General features: G+C 41.2%; 1 protein-coding gene and 1 pseudogene across 9 annotated transcripts in view; one reads left to right on the forward strand and one right to left on the reverse strand.

The window, feature by feature from the left end:
- Nucleotides 1-18,908, forward strand: part of TRIM2 (tripartite motif containing 2) — a 132,949-nt gene that overhangs the window by 57,056 nt on the left and 56,985 nt on the right. For 5 of the 9 annotated variants that reach the window (XM_030816245.1, XM_003257850.4, XM_030816249.1 and 2 more), the window contains exons 2-3: nucleotides 11,241-11,425; nucleotides 16,793-17,030. In XM_030816245.1, the coding sequence (XP_030672105.1) occupies nucleotides 11,241-11,425; nucleotides 16,793-17,030 (423 nt within the window). The remainder of the gene's footprint in view (nucleotides 1-11,240; nucleotides 11,426-16,792; nucleotides 17,031-18,908) is intronic. The other 4 variants (XM_030816246.1, XM_030816250.1, XM_030816248.1 and 1 more) reach the window with 1 other exon arrangement.
- On the reverse strand, nucleotides 6,514-6,608 carry LOC115836140 (annotated as a pseudogene).

Consider the following 18,908-nt stretch of genomic DNA (forward strand, 5'->3'; position numbering starts at 1 on the left):
TGCATTGGAAAGGTTAAAACACAGCTAAATGTAAAAATTTTCTCTGATAGAACGTGCTGTTTCAAGATATATGAATGCAGCATATATAACCCACACATTTTTTAAAAGAAGACTAAAATCTATACACATTTTTTGCCATAGGTAATACTATAGTCCTGCAATGACTTCATTTTTTTTTATTATAACAAAAGCTTCATGGATTTTGTTGCTTGTGAAATAAAGTTAGAACATTCTTTCTTTGTCTTACTAAGAAATGAAAATGTTCTTTATCTGGGTATCCTTAGGCATTAATTTCTCCATAGTTAGGCCTTTCTTTTATCTCTTTTTATTAGGTAGGGGAAAATCCCAAATATGTAGCAATTTTTAAGACTCCCTTGTGCCTCTTTTAATTATTTCTCTTATAAAACTAAAACTACCCAAATATTTTATGTATTATTGAAATGTGTAGAAGAGAAATACTTTTGAATTTTAAAAAATTTGCTGCCAAATTATTTACTGTCATAGTTTTTTCTTCAAAAAATGTGACTTGAATTACTTTTTACTATGGCAAAATGATGATTTGCACATACCTGTGATAGCCTTTTTCTTTAATCTCTGGTGCCATCTCTGTCCCTTTATTACTTATATAAAGGCTTTAGTTCAGAGTAGAATTTGCTCCATTATAGGGTTGGCTATTAGGGTTTTCTGAATATTTTTATTGTGCAGATGGTCTGAATTCAACGGATTAGATTTCCTCATAGAAATTGGAGCTTTAGATTGGACCAGAAAGTGAGAAAATAATGAGCCAAGTATTCAAATAGCATCACTGCAGGAAACAGATTTCTGCTTTTAGTATGCAAATCTTTCTATTCCCTTCTACTTTACCTCTTCGGTCTTCACATTCTCGACAGCCTCCATTTTTCCATTAAGTGTTTTTTATTATTGTTTTTAAACATTATTAATTTAAGTACTTATTCTAATCAAAAACAGAATTAAATAATGTGCTTCCTATATACCAGGAGCAAACAGGAGGTTCCTATTATGTAGAGCTGTGTCTCTTAGTTCTATTGTGAAATAATTTTCTCTTTTCCCTTCTTGCTAGTTTCTTCCAACCCCTAGAATTGGTACCAGCACCTAGCCCCCTTGCTGACCTCTGCGTTTTTTGTGGTCCCAGAATACTTAGCCTCTTTGTGTAGTCCCCAAGCAAAGCAAGGGAGGAGACCTGGCAAAGTGATGGATGTGGAGAGAGGAGATCCTGAGCATCTTGACTGTCCCAGAGTGCTGTGAGATGAATGTCTATTAGCCTGACCACTTAACATTCCACCACACAGACCCAGCCTAATCTTAACAGTTGGCTGCCAAAGGTGAGGCAATGGCCTTCTTTATATACTAAAGAAAGAGGTAGAGGAAATATGCCTTTATGATATATCATAAAGACAAGTCAGGGGCTCAGCTTAAAAATCAGCTTCCATTTGGTAAAAACCAATTCATCTGAGGAAGCTGTCATACATCTGACTCTGAAAATAAGGAGAAAATGAACCTTGGAGAGCTTGGACACACCCTGCCTGAAGACAAAAGTTAAAGGGGATAGCTTCTGAATGCCTTCCCCGCAAAACACACACACACACCCACCACACACACACACATCATCATCATCATCATCATCATCATCAGGAAAGACAATGCATCTAGCCTTCTGATTTACAAAATGGCCCATCTGGGATAGAGGCTTGATTTAACTGGAAATGGGTCACCCTGTTTTAATTTCACTAAAGATTGTCCTCTTTTCTTCTAATTGAGACCTCAGTAACAATGCAATTCAATTGCAGGCAAATTATAATAGGCTCAAATTTTAAAAATTAAAAATACCCTTTTCATCATGTTTTAATTTATACCACATGTTCTGGCAGGTACAGGGTAGCATACTGTGATTTATAGATAATCCAAATGGTTCAGGATTTCCTTTCTATAAATGTACCAGAAGATTTGTAATTCCCTGGAAAGCAGATGTTTGCATGTCTGCATGAGAACAATAAAAAATGGGCCGAGCCGGGCACAGTGACTCATGCCTGTAATCCCAGCATTTTAAGAGGCCAAGACTGGTGGATTGCTTGAGCCCAGGAGTTCAAGACCAGCCTGGCCAATATGGTGAAACCCTCTCTCTACTAAAAATACAAAAATTTAGCCGGGTGTGATGGGGCACACCTGTAATCCTAGCTACGCTGGAGGCTGAGGCAGGAGCATCACTTGAACCTGGGAGGTGGAGTTTGTGCTAAGCTGAGATCACACCACTGTACTCTAGCCTGGGAGACAGAGGGAGACTCTGTCTTAGGAAGAGAAAAAAAAGGCATCTTAATAAATAAATCCAACTAAAGTGGCACCAAAGAGAAGCAATAATGCAGGAATGCCATAAAATTAGACTGTAGGAATGTAATTGAGTACCTTTAGGATGATGTATAATCAAATATATGACCTCTTACCCACAAATCACATGTTAAAATTTTATTTTTCTGTAGAATCTTGGCCTCTGTTACCCTACCACATTCCCTACAACAGGCAGACAAGATTTTGCCAGCTCCCTCCCCTTCTCAAGAACAGTGATTTAACTTTGGCTTTTCTCTGCCATTCTTTCTTCCTGCTCTTCCTCACTGTGGTGTCAGCAATAAAGAGTGTGGATAGTTTTCTGATCTAAATGGTATCATTTGGAATGGGAAATGTGGTCTAAATCTTACAATTGTGGACATAGGCATTTTTCTCTCATTTCAGCTTCTCCTATCAAGTTCTTTTGCATTTGGTGGTTAATTTCCACCAAATTGTAGGAGATTTGAGAAAGTGAGCCGGGAAAAACACCAGAGATGATGTGAGGGAAGAAACGCTGGAGCTGAATTTTTTTATGCCCAAGGATTTTGTTTTGTGATCATTGAATTGCTTTTCCCACAACAAGCTCTGTTTAGTTGGCAAGCCCCCATTAATAAGGGATTTATGTGCCAACCTTCTTAGGCTTTTTATTTCCATGCATATGTGTCTGTAATTGCCCAATGGTTCTTCTTGCCCAGTGCACAGTTACAGCCGATTTACCAAGACAACAGTATTGCAATAGAGAAAGAATTTAATAAATGCAGAACCAGCTAAGTGGAAGACTGCACTTTATTACTCAAATCAGACTCCCCCAAAATTCCAAGGCTAGGGTTTTTCAAGGGTAGTTTGGTGGGCAGGGGGCTAGGGAATGGGAAGTGTTGATTGCTTGGGTGAGGGATGAAATCATAGGAGGTCGAAGCTGTCTTCTGGCTGTCTTCACTTCCTGGATGGAATTACAAAACTCGTGGAACCAGTTTACTGGTTTGGGTGGTGCCAGCTGGTCCATCAGAATACAGGATCTGAACAATATCTTGAACACCAATCTGAAGTTTTACAATAGTGATGTTTTTTATTTTTTATTTTATTTATTTATTCAATAAAATCCAGACCCTGCACAATACAATAGTGATGTTATCTGTAGGAGCAATTGGGGAGGGTAGGAATCTTGTGACCTGTGGCTACATGGCTCCTTACTGAACCATAATTCTAACCTTGTGGCTGATTTGTTAGTTTTATAAAGGTGGTTTTGATCCTGAGCAAGGAGGGGCTTGTTTCAGGAAAGTTCTGTTATCATTCCTATTTTAAAGTTAAACTATAAACTAAATTGCTCCCAAAGTTAGTTCGGCCTACATCTAGGAATAAACAAGGACAGCATGGAGGTTAGAAGCAAGATGGAGTCACCTATTCAGATTCCTTTCACTGTCATAATTTTTCTATGCCAGATTTTTCTCACTGTCATAATTTTTGTGAAGGTGCTTTCATGTACTCAATAGTTCTGTTTCTTTTTCTGCATCTATGAACATGTTAAAATATGTCACTAATGTTTACCCTCTGGATGATGGCTTATGTTGCTAAGCATTAGACTATCACATGGGAGGCTGGGCGCAGTGGTTCATGCCTGTAATCCCAGCACTTTGGGAGGCTGAAGCGAGAGGATCACTTGAGCCCAAGAGTCCGAAATCAGCTGTGCAACATAGTGGGCCCCTTCTCTACAAAAATACAAAAATTAGCTGGGCGTGGTGGTGCCCACTTGTGGTCCCAGCTACTTGGGAGGCTGAGGTGGGACTCTTACTTGAGCCTCAGAGGTGGAGGTTGCAGTGAGCTGTGAGCATGTCACTGCACTGCAGCATGAGTGACAGAGAGAGACCCTGTCTCAAAAAGGAAAAAAAAAAGACTATCACATAGGGAAGCAGGTAATGTCCAAGGTTAAGTGCAAACATTCAGATGACTGGCAACAACCATACTCTTTATCATGGAATTCAGCAAGTGCTGCTGTTTGCTGCTGCTGTGAATAAGTCCGTTTCCATGTTATATTTCGCTAGTTTGATTCATTCAAAAGATAATGTCTACTATGTACCAGGACACTTCTAGGTGCTGGAACTACTGCAGTGAATAATCAGATGCAAATCTGTGCCCTTGTGGGCTTTACATTCTAGGGGGAGGGCGGAGACAATATCCAAATTATGTAAATTACATAGTATTTCGGAAAGCTTAGTTCCAGCTGCTATAACAAAAATGCCATAGATTGGATGACTTAAACAAAAAGAATGTATTGTCTCACAGTTCTAGAGGTTAGGAAATCTGAGATCAGGGTTACCCCCATGGTGGGTTCTAGTGAGGCCCTCTTCTGGCTTTATAGGCAGATGGCCCACATGGCAGAGAGCGGACAGAGTGGGAAAGAGTCTCCCTCTTATCTCCTCTTACAGGGGGCACTAATCCCATCATAAGGGCTCTACCTTCATGACCTAATCACCTCCCAAAGGCCTCACCTCCTGATCCCATCACACTGGGGGTTAGGGCTTCAACACATGAATTTGGGAGGGACACAGACATGGAGTCTGTAACAGGAGAAAAACCTAGCAAGGACTGGGGATAGCGGTGCTAGGTAACTGGTGGCAATATGCAATTTTGAACAGAATGGTCAGATTGAGCAGGTGACACTGAGCTGGACAAAGGGGAGTGAGCTTCTTTGTAAGAGGTCTTGCTGTTTGTTTTCCACAAACAGGGAACCTCAGCTAGTCTTCCATATGAAAACTCTTTTTGGCTAAGGTCAATATCAAACTAATGTTGACCATTTGTATTATTTTAAAGTGGTTCTTTCTGCCTTTGCTACCATTTCCTTTCTACTGGCTTTTTGTCAATGTGTCTGATGTTACTTCCTACATCCAAAAGCATTCAAGCTTCTTTACAGGCAAAGTCCACCCCAGGCATGTTTTCACACGGATCCCTTCACAGCTCAGTTGCAGTGAGCTGCAACTCTCCAGCATATAGAAGAGCAGTTCTATATTCTGATCTCTTTCATTATAGTGCACTGACTTCCACTGGTTATGTGGGTAAGAAGCGTCTCTGACAATTTAGAAAACAAGATGGGGAAAGGAGACCAGCAAAGCATCTATATAAAACATTTGTTGCTTTTTTAATCAAGGAGACCAGAAACTGTGGTAGTGCCCCAACACTTTGATTGAAGGCTGTTGTATATTGAGTGTATTCCTCATTACATATTCGGACTGATTCAGACTTCCCACGGTGCTTATTAGCTCATTCTGTGCTTCAGTTCTTCTGAGCACATAGTCGCATTAGGAGTAGTCAAATGTTCTTTCTAGTGTGGGTATCCAGGGAAGGATCATTATCCTGGCAAATTTGAGGATCTTTGGGGATTGGAAACCTTTTGTGTTGATTCTTGGAGTTCTAAAAATCTAGATGCCTTCAACAGGTCACTTGTGACAGATCTGTGATACTGTCATGATTTTAAATTAGTGTTAATGAGTAAACTTAATTAATTTACCATGCAAATTAACAATACTACAATATAGAGACTTGCTGTCACCCACTACAATAATTATCATAAAGTTAGAATGAAATGTTTTCATTTTTGGCTGTAGAGCATAAAATATTGGCTCAAGAAATTTCATTTTGTCAACGTATATCATTTGATTAAAACAAATTTTTTCTTGCCAAAAATACAAAATTCTAAGGTTAAAAAAAAAAAAAGGAATGAAGTCCAATATGATGCCTTCTGTCTGCTTTTTTCAATGCCCAGCATGGCTCTGATTATTTCAAAGGGTACTATGAAAAATTTCAAAAGCTATTCAAAATAAAATTATTTTTAACTGATTTTGATGGAAAAGTTTTTTTTTTGTTTGTTTGTTTTTTTAAGACGGAGTCTCGCTCTGTCCCCCAGGCTAGGGTGCAGTGGTGTGTCTTGGCTCACTGCAAGCTCCGCCTCCTGGGTTCACGCCATTCTCCTCCTGCCTCAGCCTCCCAAGTAGCTGGGGCTACAGGCACCTGCCGCCACGCCTGGCTAATTTTTTGTATTTTTAGTAGAGACGGGGTTTCACCGTGTTAGCCAGGATGGTCTTGATCTCCTGACCTCGTGATCCATCCACCTCGGCCTCCCAAAGTCCTGGGATTACAGGCGTAAGCCACCGCGCCTGGCCAGTTTAACATCTTTTTAAAGAAAATATGGAACACTTCACAAATTTGCATGCCATTCTTGCTTAGGGGCAATATTTTCTGTATCATTCAAATTTTAGTGCTGCAAAAGTGAGCACTCATCATTTTTACAAGTTACACACACACACACACACACACTCTCTAGTGAAGTGTTAAACTTACGTCATCGATTTATCAGATAAGGCAGAAAACTTGAAATCTGACCTTTCTGATTCACTGATTTTACTGAATGACCTTGGGCCAGTCATTTAAACCCTCAGGGTTGGTTTTGATTAAGACAGATAAGTCCATTCCTCCCCTAGTCTGATGTCATAGGGATGTGGTTAAGAAAACACACAGGCTGTCAACATTTTGAGCCCCTGAGAGATGAGCTACTTTAGAGAGACACTCTATGGAAAGTCTAGCAGATAATGGTAGCTGATTGGATGTCATACCTATACCATTTAACTATGCAGTGAGTTCTGTCTGAATGTGACACTCTTGTGTAGCAGGTGCTTCACAAGGTTCTATATGTTATTTTATTTTATTATTTTATTTTGAGCCAGAGTCTCACTCTGTCACCCAGGCTGGAGTGCAGGGGCACAATAATGGCTCATTGCAGCCTTGACCTCCCGAGCTGAAGCAATCCTCCCACCTCAGCCTCCTGAGCAGCTGGGACTATGTATGTGTGCCACCGTGCCTGGGTAATTTTTGAGTTTTTTTTTTTTTTTTTTTTTTTTGAGACGGAGTCTGACTCTGTCACCAGGCTGGAGTGCAGAGGCGCGATCTCGGCTCACTGCAACCTCTGTCTCCCAGGTTCAAGCGATTCTCCTGCCTCAGCCTCCTGAGTAGCTGGGACTACAGGTGTGCACCACCACGCCCAGCTAATTTTTATATTTTTGGTAGAGATGGGGTTTTACCATGTTGGCCAGGATGGTCTGGATCTCTTGACCTCGTGATCTGCCCACCTCAACCTCCAAAAGTGCTGGGATTACAGGTGTGAGCCACTGTGCCTGACCTTTTTTTTTTTTTTTTTTTTTTTTTTTTTGTATTTTTCTGTAGAGATGGGGATTCACCATGTTGCCCAGGCTGATCTTGAACTCCTGGGCTCAAGTGATCTGTTCACCCGAACTCCCAAAGTGCTGGGATTACAGGCGTGAGAGACAACGCCCAGCCTGTTTTTAAAATCATATCTTTAATAAACTTATCTAAAAGGTATAGAGTTGGAAAATGGGTGTGTCATGTTTGTAACTATACTCACATATAAACAGCAGAATTTTCTGGTTTTTTTTTTTTTTTTTTTTTGGCTAGTCAAGTGAAGCAGTGGGAGTGGAGAAGGAGCAACAAAATCTGTAACTGGTTGTGATCAGTTACCTGTAAATACCACTGCACTTAGACCAGCCAGCAGCCGAATTTTCCTAATAAAAGTTGATATGCTTTTTAAAAATTTGGTGACTTGGTAGGAAGGAGAACTATTATTTATATTTGGAAAAGAATGTTTTCTTTAGAAAGTGTGGAAGTGTTGCTTCGGTAAATATGGAGTATTTCCAAGCTTTAAAAACAGGCACCAGGCCAAGTTAAAGTGTCATATGTAAACCAAGCTTCTGTAGTGCAGCCTTTTTAAAACACAAGGTCAAGGGCGGTGTTGTGGTTTAAGTAGTGAAAAGGCCATGGGTTTTAGAGACATATACTCCTTGGGTTTGCATTCTGGTAAACTTCTTGACTGAGCCTCTGTTTTGCTTCTTCTAATCTGTAGAATAAGAATAGTAGTATGACCCCTCATGCCTGCAATCCCAGCACTTTGGGAGGCTGAGGCGGGTGGATCATGAGGTCAGGAGATCGAGACCATCCTGGCTAACACGGTGAAACACCGTCTCTACTAAAAAAATACAAAAAATTAGCCGGGCGTGGTGGCGGGCACCTGTAGTCCCAGCTACTGGGGAGGCTGAGGCAGGAGAATGTCGTGAATCTGGGAGGCGGAGCTTGCAGTGAGCCGAGATTGTGCCACTGCACTCCAGCCTGGGTGACAAAGCGAGACTCCATCTCAAAAAAATAGTAATAATAAAGAATAAAGAATAATAGTATGACTTCCTGCCTAGGGTCATATTAAATATTAAACCTCTTTTCTTTCCTTCCTTCCTTCCTTCCTTCCCTCTCTTTCTTTTTCTTTTCCTTCCTTTTTTCTTTCTTTTCTTTCTTCCCTTTCTTTCTTTCGTAACCACCCAACAGGTTCACCTTACCTGCTGCCTAGATAGAGCCAATTTATCATGACGGAGATTGCAATGGACAAAGAGTAATTCACTCAGAGCCAGCTGTGCAGGAGACCAGAGTTTTATTATTACTCAAACCAGTCTCTCTGAGCATTCGGGATCAGAGTTTTTAAAGATAATTTAGCAGGTAGGGGCTTGGGAAGTGGGGAGTGCTGATTGGTCAGGTTGGAGATGGAATCATAGAGGAGTCAAAGTGAGGTTTTCTTGCTGTCTTCTGTTCCTGGGTGGGATCACGGAGCTTGTTGAGCCAGATTACTGGTCTGGGTGGTGTCAGCTGATCCACTGAGTGCAGGCTCTGCAAAACATCTCAAGCACTGATCTTTGGTTTTACAATAGTGTTGTTATCCCGAAGAGCAATTTAGGGAGGTTCAGACTCTTGCAGCCAGAGGCTGCATGGCCCCTAAACCTTAATTTCTAATCTTGTAGCTAATTTGTTAGTCCTACAAAGGCAGACTTGTCCTCAGGCAAGAAGGGGTCTTTTTGGAAAAGGGCTATTATCAATTTTGTTTCAGAGTCAAACTATAAGCTCAATTCCTTCCCAAGGTTAGTTTAACCTATGCCCAGGAATGAACAAGGACAGCTTAAAGGTTAGAAACAAGATGGAGTCGGTTAGAAACAAGATGGAGTCGGTTAGGTCTGATCTCTTTCACTGCCATAATTTTCTCAGTTATAGTTTTTGCAAAGGCAGTTTCACTTTCTCTCTTTTATTTTTTTTTGGTAAAGAGTATTTCCAAAGGGAATTAGAGGGCTCTGGACACCTTACCAAATATTTAGAAAATGAAGAGGTAAATTTTAGCTCAGCCTTGGTTTATGCCGTTGGTGTAGAAGCCAGGAATTCTTTAAGGTGGTAAAAGGAGCTGTGTTTTGTGTTGTAACTTTTTCCTCTCTTGTGCTCTCAAACTCTCTGCTGTCTTCTCTTTCTCTGTTGCCCTCTTCTAATTCTCCTTTCTTGGCATGATCCCTAACATTTTGAAACCTTCTCTGAATTAATTCACTTCACCAGATCTTTCAAATGCTCAGACATGAATACCAACAGATATTTCTTCTAAATTATAGGAAATACCTCTGGCCTTTGTCCCTGCCCCATAGCAAATATATTTTAGTTTCAAATCTATAAACCTTTAGTCCTGAAGAAAACACTCTGAACCATATACAAAGTTTTTAATTAAAATTCTAATTATCACCCACATGCATATTGATAGCATGTAGGAGAGGAAAAACTTTTCTTCTGCCCTCCTAGAGTATGTGCCTAGGGTCTACAAATTAAAGTGACAAAAGACAGATTAACAGGAGAAAAAGGCATACACTTTTTTTGATACTATTTTTAATTTTACATTATCAAGGGCTTCACAACCTCCTCTTGGGGTTTTATATACCATTTTGACAAAGGACAATATATTGCGGAGAACTGCCTAGACGAAAGAAAGAGGGGTTTGGACTCCTGGGGCAGTAAACTGTAGGATATGTATGGTAGATAAGGTTTGTTTAGTAAGATCATTTTGCAAGATCATCTCCATGCAGTCTTCAGTGTTTAAGAGACTTCTCTTCCTGGCTCGGGAGAGAGAGTCACCTTTACAAATGGAAATTTCCTTTACAAAAGAGAAATTTATGCCCTGCTTGTAGGCAGATGGGGAAGGGCAGAGAGGTCCTCTTCTGTCTGTTCTTTCTATATAGCTTTCAGCTCAAAATAATCCTTATATCAAAGTGACATGTTTTGATGTGACACAGTCCAACCTCTTCAACTACGATAGTTGGAAAAACATATTCCATTTCAATAAGAATATAAAAGGTAAATACAAGTTTAAATACAGTCATGGCTAAAGGCATAAGCAGACATAGCTATATAAAGTATTTATCCCCTTAGTTACCACTACTTTGAAACCCAGCGAGCATACCTCTTTGTACAACATGCCCTCTTTTAATTTGTTTTGTTTGCATGGCGAACATGTGAGGATTTTATTGATTTACAAAACAAACAACAGGGAGCTCACTGTACTTGTACAGCAATCAGGGTTGGCTTATTGGTCGTTTTGAGGTCACTGACATTGACTTCTATCTTTATTTATTTATTTATTTTTATTTTTATTTTTTTGAGATGGAGTCTCACTGCACTCACCCAGGCTGGAGTGCAGTGGCGCGATCTCAGCTCACTGCAACCTCTGCCTCCTGCCTTCAGGCGATTCTCCTGCCTCAGCCTCCTGAGTAGCTCAGACAACAGGCACATGCCACCACCCCCAGCTAATTTTTTGTATTTTTAGTAGAGACGGGGTTTCACTGTGTTAGCCAAGATGGTCTAGATCTCTTGACCTTGTGATCTGCCCACCTCGGCCTCCCAAAGTGCTAGGATTACAGGCATGAGCCACCTCACCCGGCCGACTTCTGCCTTTATTTATAACACAATGCTTATGGTGAAAGAGCCAGTGATTGACTTGTACCTACAGATCATTATATGTTTTTCTGTTTTGATTTTCTGTCTGACAGCAGCAGCGTGCAGGGTCAAAGACAGCCGGCCCCCCATGTCAGTGGTCTAGGATGGCCAGTGAAGGCACCAACATCCCAAGTCCTGTGGTGCGCCAGATTGACAAGCAGTTTCTGATTTGCAGTATATGCCTGGAACGGTACAAGAATCCCAAGGTTCTCCCCTGTCTGCACACTTTCTGCGAGAGGTAAGCCTCCTTTGTGCTTGGAGAAGGGAGTTTCACAGGCTGACCTCCTACAACCTACTGCAGGATTCTTTCCCAGAATTCTACAATTACCTTTGAGAGAAAACTAATCTCTTGTGCTTCTGCCAGACATTAAAAAACAGAATCATGAGTTGCAAATAATTTACTTTATTTCAAACCATTATAAGCGGGAGAAAGCAATCCAGTGACTACTGATTCATTTACACAAGAGATGGAGCATTAAATAAGAATGTTAAGTTGAAAAATCTTTTAAAACTTCCCTTTGTTCTTTGTGAAACAATTTTTGTCCACAGCAGATCCCTACAGAGGGTCTTTGAGAGTCAATTAAAAAAATCTATCATTTCCTCCCATATAACAAATCAGGTAAAACATCTGCATACATGAGTGGTTACTTCAAAGGGTATAGCTTCTTTTCCAAAGATTCCTCAGACACATACTGTCACATTTGAATGCTATGATGTTTTAGATAAAGAAAAAATATATATATATTGAATAAATTACCTGACTATGTAATTTGCTGCATGTGAAAACAGACTTCCTTATTTATCTTCTTGATAGAGTATTTGTTTTTGGAGAGGGGCATTAATCAGTTATCAAAATATACTTTTACCCCATTGTTTAACTTGCCATGTAAGCAATTAAGCATAAGTTTGTTAGTAATTAGTTTATCTTACTTATAAATATTTCCCTAGTAAAGCTATGTATCTTTCTTAAAAATAAATATGGTAATTGTGTTTTATAGCATTCTGTTAAGTACATTTTTATCATTATTTAATATGTATACTTAAAATGCTTTACTTCCTGTGATAGAACTGGAAATCAGTATTTCAAATGGCTTCAAATCTATGCTGATTACGCAAATATCTGATTTAACATGTCTTTATTATCTGATTGACCATTTTTTGAGTTGATTTACTTTGCAAGCTTCAGTTGCAAAAGAATAACCATATCCTTCATGGTGGTGATGGATGGAAGGAGAAGGTAGATTTGTTACTAGTAGTTGTGGCTTTTTTTGTTTGTTTTGGGTTGTTGTGGGGTTTTGTGTGTGTGTGTGTGCTTGTGTATATGGGTTTTGGTTTGTTTTAGTGGTGGTATATAGGGCACTTTTTATTTTATTCATTTTATACTTTGGCTTAAGTGCTTGGTAATTCATATTACAAAATAATTAGAGTGTGATTCCTCCATCCCCTTAATGGGTGCACCTAAAACATGAATACCAGCTAATCGTCCATGTGTCCCTGGGCACACATGGTAAGATCATTACCTGATGTGCAGCGGTCGGCATAGCTTGGCAGACACTCTCTATAGAAGTGCATTCAGAGCCACTCAGTCTGAACTTGGCAGAATTGCCCCATATCCCAGTATTCAGTGTCCAGCCTGTCTATTGTTTGGGTCCTACTTCCTCACTCTGACGGGTGAGAAGCAGCACTCTGGCTGCCCTAGGTCTGCCCCTGCTATCTTCTTTGGGGGTCTAGCCCAACCCACTTCCACTCCCCACCCAATGACTGGTGGTGGAGATTTGTGAGATCCTGCTACAGCAAGTCCTTACACAGTGCTCTGTGTTAAAATTGTTCCAGCCTCATGCATGTTGAGATGATTTCCTCTTCTTTATTTTTTATTTTATTTTATTTTTTATTTTGAGACGGAGTCTCACTCTGTCACCCAGTCTGGAGTGCAGTGGCGCGATCTCAGCTCACTGCAAGCTCTGCCTCCCGGGTTCACGCCATTCTCCTGCCTCAGCCTCCTGAGTAGCTGGGACTACAGGCGCCCACCACCATGGCCGGCTAATTTTTTGTATTTTTAGTAGAGACGAGGTTTCACTGTGTTAACCAGGATGGTCTTGATCTCCTGACCTCGTGATCCACCCGCCTCGGCCTCCCAAAGTGCTGGGATTACAGGCGTGAGCCACTGCACCCGGCCAGATTTCCTCTTCTTTTATTTTTTATTTTATTCATATTTATTAATTAATTTCTTTTGAGACAGGATCTCACTCTGTCACCCAGTCTAGAGTGCAGCAGCACAATCACAGTTCACTGCAGCCTCAATTTCCCAGGCTCCAGAGATCTTCCCACCTCAACTTCTTGAGTAGTTGGGACCACAGGTGCACACCACCATGCCTGACTATAGAGACAGGGTTTCTCCATGTTGCCCAGGCTGGTCTCAAACTCCTGAGCTCAAGCAATCCAACTACCTCAGCCTCCCAAAGTGTTGGGCTTACAGGTGTGAGCCCCTGCTTCCAGCCAAGAAGATTTCTGTTTGAAGGTATTGAAGGTGCTGGCAACTTTCCTTAAAATGGGATTTTTATTTTATTTTATTTTATTTATTTATTTTTTAGATGGAGTCTTGCTTTGTTGCCAGGCTGGAGTGCAGTGGCGTGATCTCAGCTCACCACAACTTCCGCCTCCTGGGTTAAGTGATTCTCCTGCCTCAGCCTCCCGAGTAGCTGGGACTGCAGGCATGCGCCACTATGCCCAGCTAATTTTTGTATTTTTAGTAGAGACGGGGTTTCGCCATGTTGGCCAGGATGGTCTCGATCTCTCGACCTCGTGATCTGCCCACATCAGCCTCCCAAAGTGCAGGGATTACAGGCATGAGCCACTGCGCCTGGTGGGGAAATTTTTGTTTATGCAGAGACAAAACCTTACAGCTTGCCTCACTGTCAGGAGAGTGAGCTTTAGGACCCCCATGTTCAGCCTCTGCTGGACATTCATACTGGCTACTCAGTGAGCACCTTACAGTCACTCTTTTCTTTTTTTTTTTTGAGACGGAGGCTCGCTCTGTCGCCCAGACTGGAGTGCCGTGGCGCGATGTCGGCTCACTGCAAGCCCCACCTCCCGGGTTCACACCATTCTCCTGCCTCAGCCTCCCGAGTAGGTGGGACTACAGGTGCCCGCCACCATGCCCGGCTAATTTTGTTTTTTTTTTTTTTTTGTATTTTTAGTAGAGACAGGGTTTCACCGTGTTAGCCAGGATGGTCTCGATCTCCTGCCCTCGTGATCCACCCACCTTGGCCTCCCAGAGTGCTGGCATTACAGGCATGAGCCACCACACCCAGCCCTTACAGTCATTCTTATCCCACATCTTCCAAAACAGCATCAAAGGGCTTGAAGGAGAGCAAAGCCAGACACAACTGCTGACCCCTTGGAACTCACAGCCTAGTGAAGGAGCCAGTCACTAACCCCCTAATTGCTCAGACTAATGTGAAATTAAACCAGTGACAAGTGCTGTACAGCAGAAGTACACAGGAAACAATATAATAGAGAAATTTGCCCTAATCAAGGAAGGCTTCCTTGCAAAAGTGATGATTACACAGAAACCCCAATGATGAGTAAAAATTAACTACACAAAGGGGAGTGAATAGAATTTCAGGTAATGTGCAAAGGTGCTGTAGTGGGAGGTTGCTATAGTGAGTGAGAGGTGCTACAGTGAGAGGGTTATTCAACACTGGGGAAGAACTTAAATAAGTCCACTGTGGCTGGTATGCAGCAAATGAGGGGAAGAGACAGAAAGTATGTAGGTGCTAGGCCATATGAGATGTGTAATCCATGTTGCCATATATGGATTTTTGTCTTTGTTGTAAGAGCAGTGGAAGTGGAAACCATGGCAGGGCTTTCATCTCAGATGGTGTGGGAGGGAGATTTAAATGGCTAGCTTTGAGTTTTGAGAAGGTCACTCTGGTTGCAATGTGGAGAATTGTTAGAGGGTACAAAGATGGTAACATAGCAGGGGATGAAGAGAACTGGAGAGGTTAGAAAGATATGTAGGCATTTGGACATGCTTTGGTAATGAGTTGGATATGGGAAATGAAGGACAGTAAGGGAATTACTATCTTAAGAATGACTCCTAGTTTCTGGTTTGTTTAAATAAATGGATGGTGGTGCTATTCATCATGAATGGGAGAGGATACAGTCTGGGGGCAGATCATGGGTTTGGTTTTGTTCATGTTGAGTTTTAGGACCTGCAAGACATCTAAGAAAAGATGTCAAGAAGTCAGTTAATGAGGCTCAAAGGAGATGTCTGTGGGAAGAAATCTAATTTTGGGAGCCTTATGCTTGTAGCCACACATGTGATGTGAATATAATATTCCAGAAAGAGAAGAGGTCTCATGATGAATGGAACCTTGAGTAACTCAAAACTGTATTGACTCAGAAAAGATAGAGCAGACAGGAGAACCATGTGAGTGTGGTGTCATAAAGTCAAGGGCAGAGAAATTTTTCAATAAAAAGGAAGGTGAGCAGAGCAATAGTCAAGCTTAATGGTACTTCCCAGAAGTCTAGTAAGATAAAATTGAAAAACAGCTGCTGGATTCAGACGTCATTAATGACCTTAGCAAAAGCTGTTTCATGTCTGGTTTGGTTCAAGGCTAGCTACCTCTGTGACATAGACAAGATCAGTGAATGTCTCTGATGTCAGGTCTATTCATCTGCAAAATAAGGGGAATGGGGCTAGGTTGGTGTGTTTTGAATTGTTTGGCTAGGTACTGGAAAAAATTGTATAGTCTAATTATTGAGAGCTTAAATTATGGTGTCAAACTGCCTGTGTTTGAATTTGTACTCTGCCCCTGACCAGCTAAGTATCCTGGACAAGTACCCCGGCCTGTCTCTGTCTGTTGCATAATGTGTCTTAAGGAATCATAACAGTACCTATCTCATAGGCTCATTGGAAGTACTTAGAATTCAATGAGCGGCATATGTATGAGTCATTATTAGTGACACACTTCTTTAACTAAATGAGTTAAGTTGATACCTGTTGAGTAGAGACAAGGAGAAGAGATGGTATGGCTCTGACTCTGGGTGTCCCATCCTTGCTTCAAGCAAACATTTCCATTTTGATGTGTTTTTCATATCTCATTATGATTTTGTACGTAAGAAGAATTTTATTGCTAACAAAAATATTTGATGTGTTTCTTCCAATTTCAAAGTCCATACATTTGTGAGCCCACTGCTAGATATTGTGGGCCAGTGCTTCTCAAACTTTAACATGTATGCAAATCACATGGGGAGCTGACTCAGCAGGTGTTGGATAGGGTCTAAGATTCTGCATTTCTACCAAATGCACCCCCCAGGGAGGCTGACGCTGCTCATCCATGGACCACACTTTGTGTGCCAAGGCGCTAGGAAACACTACAAAAGTCAATGACATTTTTTATTTCCTTGAGCATAATCATTTGCCTGATTAGTGTGAGTACAGCTTACCTGTTGGTTTCTGAAATATTATTTTCCTAGTAAAGGAGACTGGGATGGGAGTTTCTGCCAAATACCTTGTGTAGTCACTGAGAACATGTATGGTACCTGCGAGAAGTGGAGGTTCTGCACTGTGCTAAGCTCTCCACCTCTGCTTCTGCAACAGGTGTCTGCAGAACTACATTCCTGCCCACAGTTTAACCCTCTCCTGCCCAGTGTGCCGCCAGACCTCCATCCTGCCCGAGAAAGGGGTGGCCGCGCTCCAGAACAATTTCTTCATCACAAACCTGATGGATGTGCTGCAGCGAACTCCAGGCAGCAACGTTGAGGAGTCTTCCATCCTGGAGACAGTCACTGCTGTGGCTGCGGGAAAGCCTCTGTCTTGCCCAAACCACGATGGGAATGTAAGTGGCTCGGATGGCAGATGCTGCCCGGGAGCATGACTACTGTGGCCTTGGGGAGGCTTTGGGCACATCAGAGATTACACATTGAAACAGAACTCCATCTGGAAAAATGAGTAATTAAAAAAGATTTTTACCAGCCCTCAGACTACTTTACCTGCTCACTTTCTTTGAGCAGAACTATTTAAATAACGAAATCAATCTCCACTGTGTCTCCTTCACACATATTGTTGGCATCCCCAGGACAGCAAACCAGTAGCTGACCTACATAAACATCTGTGTAATAAATTATGGATATAGATTTAACAATGGATAAGTTCTGTAAGTTGAGAATGATTATTAAAATGTTAATTAGAGTTCTTTATTTTTCTTGGGAGGGAAATTTTCTCATGCTACATTAGACCTTATTCCTTATTAATAGATAGAATTTGAAGCTATGTGAATCCCTGATAATAGATTATAGATTATGAATTCCAAACATATTTCTTGCTACTAGTGAGTACAATAACTGTTAGAAGCTCAGGAGGACCTGTGGGTACCATCAAGTAACTGATTCACAATAGCTATGTAACCTGAAGAGGCAGCATGGTGCAGTGTCTAAGGACACTGGCTTTGGAGTCAGGCTGCCTGATTCAAATCCTGCTCTTAAACTTAACCCCTGTGCCAGCTTCGGCAAGTTTATTAAACTCTCTGTGTCTCATTTCCTTATCAGTTAAAAAAAAGTAATAATAGTATTTACCATGTAGAATATTGGAAGAATTAAATGTTCAAGTCATGTAAATCATATAGTAGGATCTTGATAAATGTCAGCTTTAAAATTTTTTAATTAGTGACTTTATATTCATCTCATTTGTATATTGGTCACTTCAAAAGTATTTGAAACTGCTTAAAACAAAAGGCCCAGGTATAATAAAACCACTAAGACAAGCAAGCAATCATTAGAGCAAAGCAATTCTTATTAGCCACACTACTGTTTATTTACCTCATCTCCCAGCATTCTCTCTGCACGCTGTGCTGGAGCCTCACCAGCCTCCTAGAACCTGCCAAATGGTTTCCTTCCTCAGGGCCTGGCTGTTCTGTTCCTTCTGCCTGGGTTGCTCTTTGTTCCCTCTTTATGTGGTGAGCTCATTCTCTTCCTTGAAGTCTCACTGAAAATTTCTCCTGCACACAGCAGTCTTCTCCACCTGTACCATCTAACACAGGTTGCCTCTTAGAGCTGGTTACCCTCCATCATGTCCCTGCTTTCTTTCCTCCCTGGTGCTCACTGTGGTCTGCTTGTCATCAGCTGTGTATTTGTGTACTTATTAGTCCTGGCTTTCCCTCTAGAATGTGAGCTCTGGGAGGGCAAGTACCCTACCACTGAGGGCAGTGTCTTATACATAGAAATCAATACCTATTTGTTGAACAAATTTGCCAGACACTGTATTTGGCTCCTTAAACCCCCCTCTGCAAAGTAGTTGTTGGTTACTTTCAGTTTATAGATGAAGAAACTGAGGCTGGAACAGTTTAAGTCACAAAGCTTGCTGGGCACATCATAAAAGCTAGCTAGCCCTGGAGGAAATAGCATCCTGAGCTTTCTGGTAGCCAAAACAAGAGAAGGACACCATGGCTTACACATCTGTAATAATTTAATTAACAGCACACACCAGGCTATTAATAGCTATCAGTTTTCCATGCATTTTATGCCAAGGGAAATTGATCATGTAAATTTTGTAAAAAGAACTTTTAAATGCCGCCTTTGAAAGCAGTTTGAGTATTTTCCTCATGACCACTTCTCACACTGGCACTTAGTGAATGCTGAGGCTGTCTTTGCCTGGAGCTTGCATTCCAAATACTAGTTCTGGGAAGTATTTCTATCAGGTGTAAGATTGCCCCTTAAAA

Source organism: Nomascus leucogenys, chromosome 7b, assembly GCF_006542625.1.
Source record: "Nomascus leucogenys isolate Asia chromosome 7b, Asia_NLE_v1, whole genome shotgun sequence".
Lineage (NCBI taxonomy): Eukaryota > Metazoa > Chordata > Mammalia > Primates > Hylobatidae > Nomascus > Nomascus leucogenys.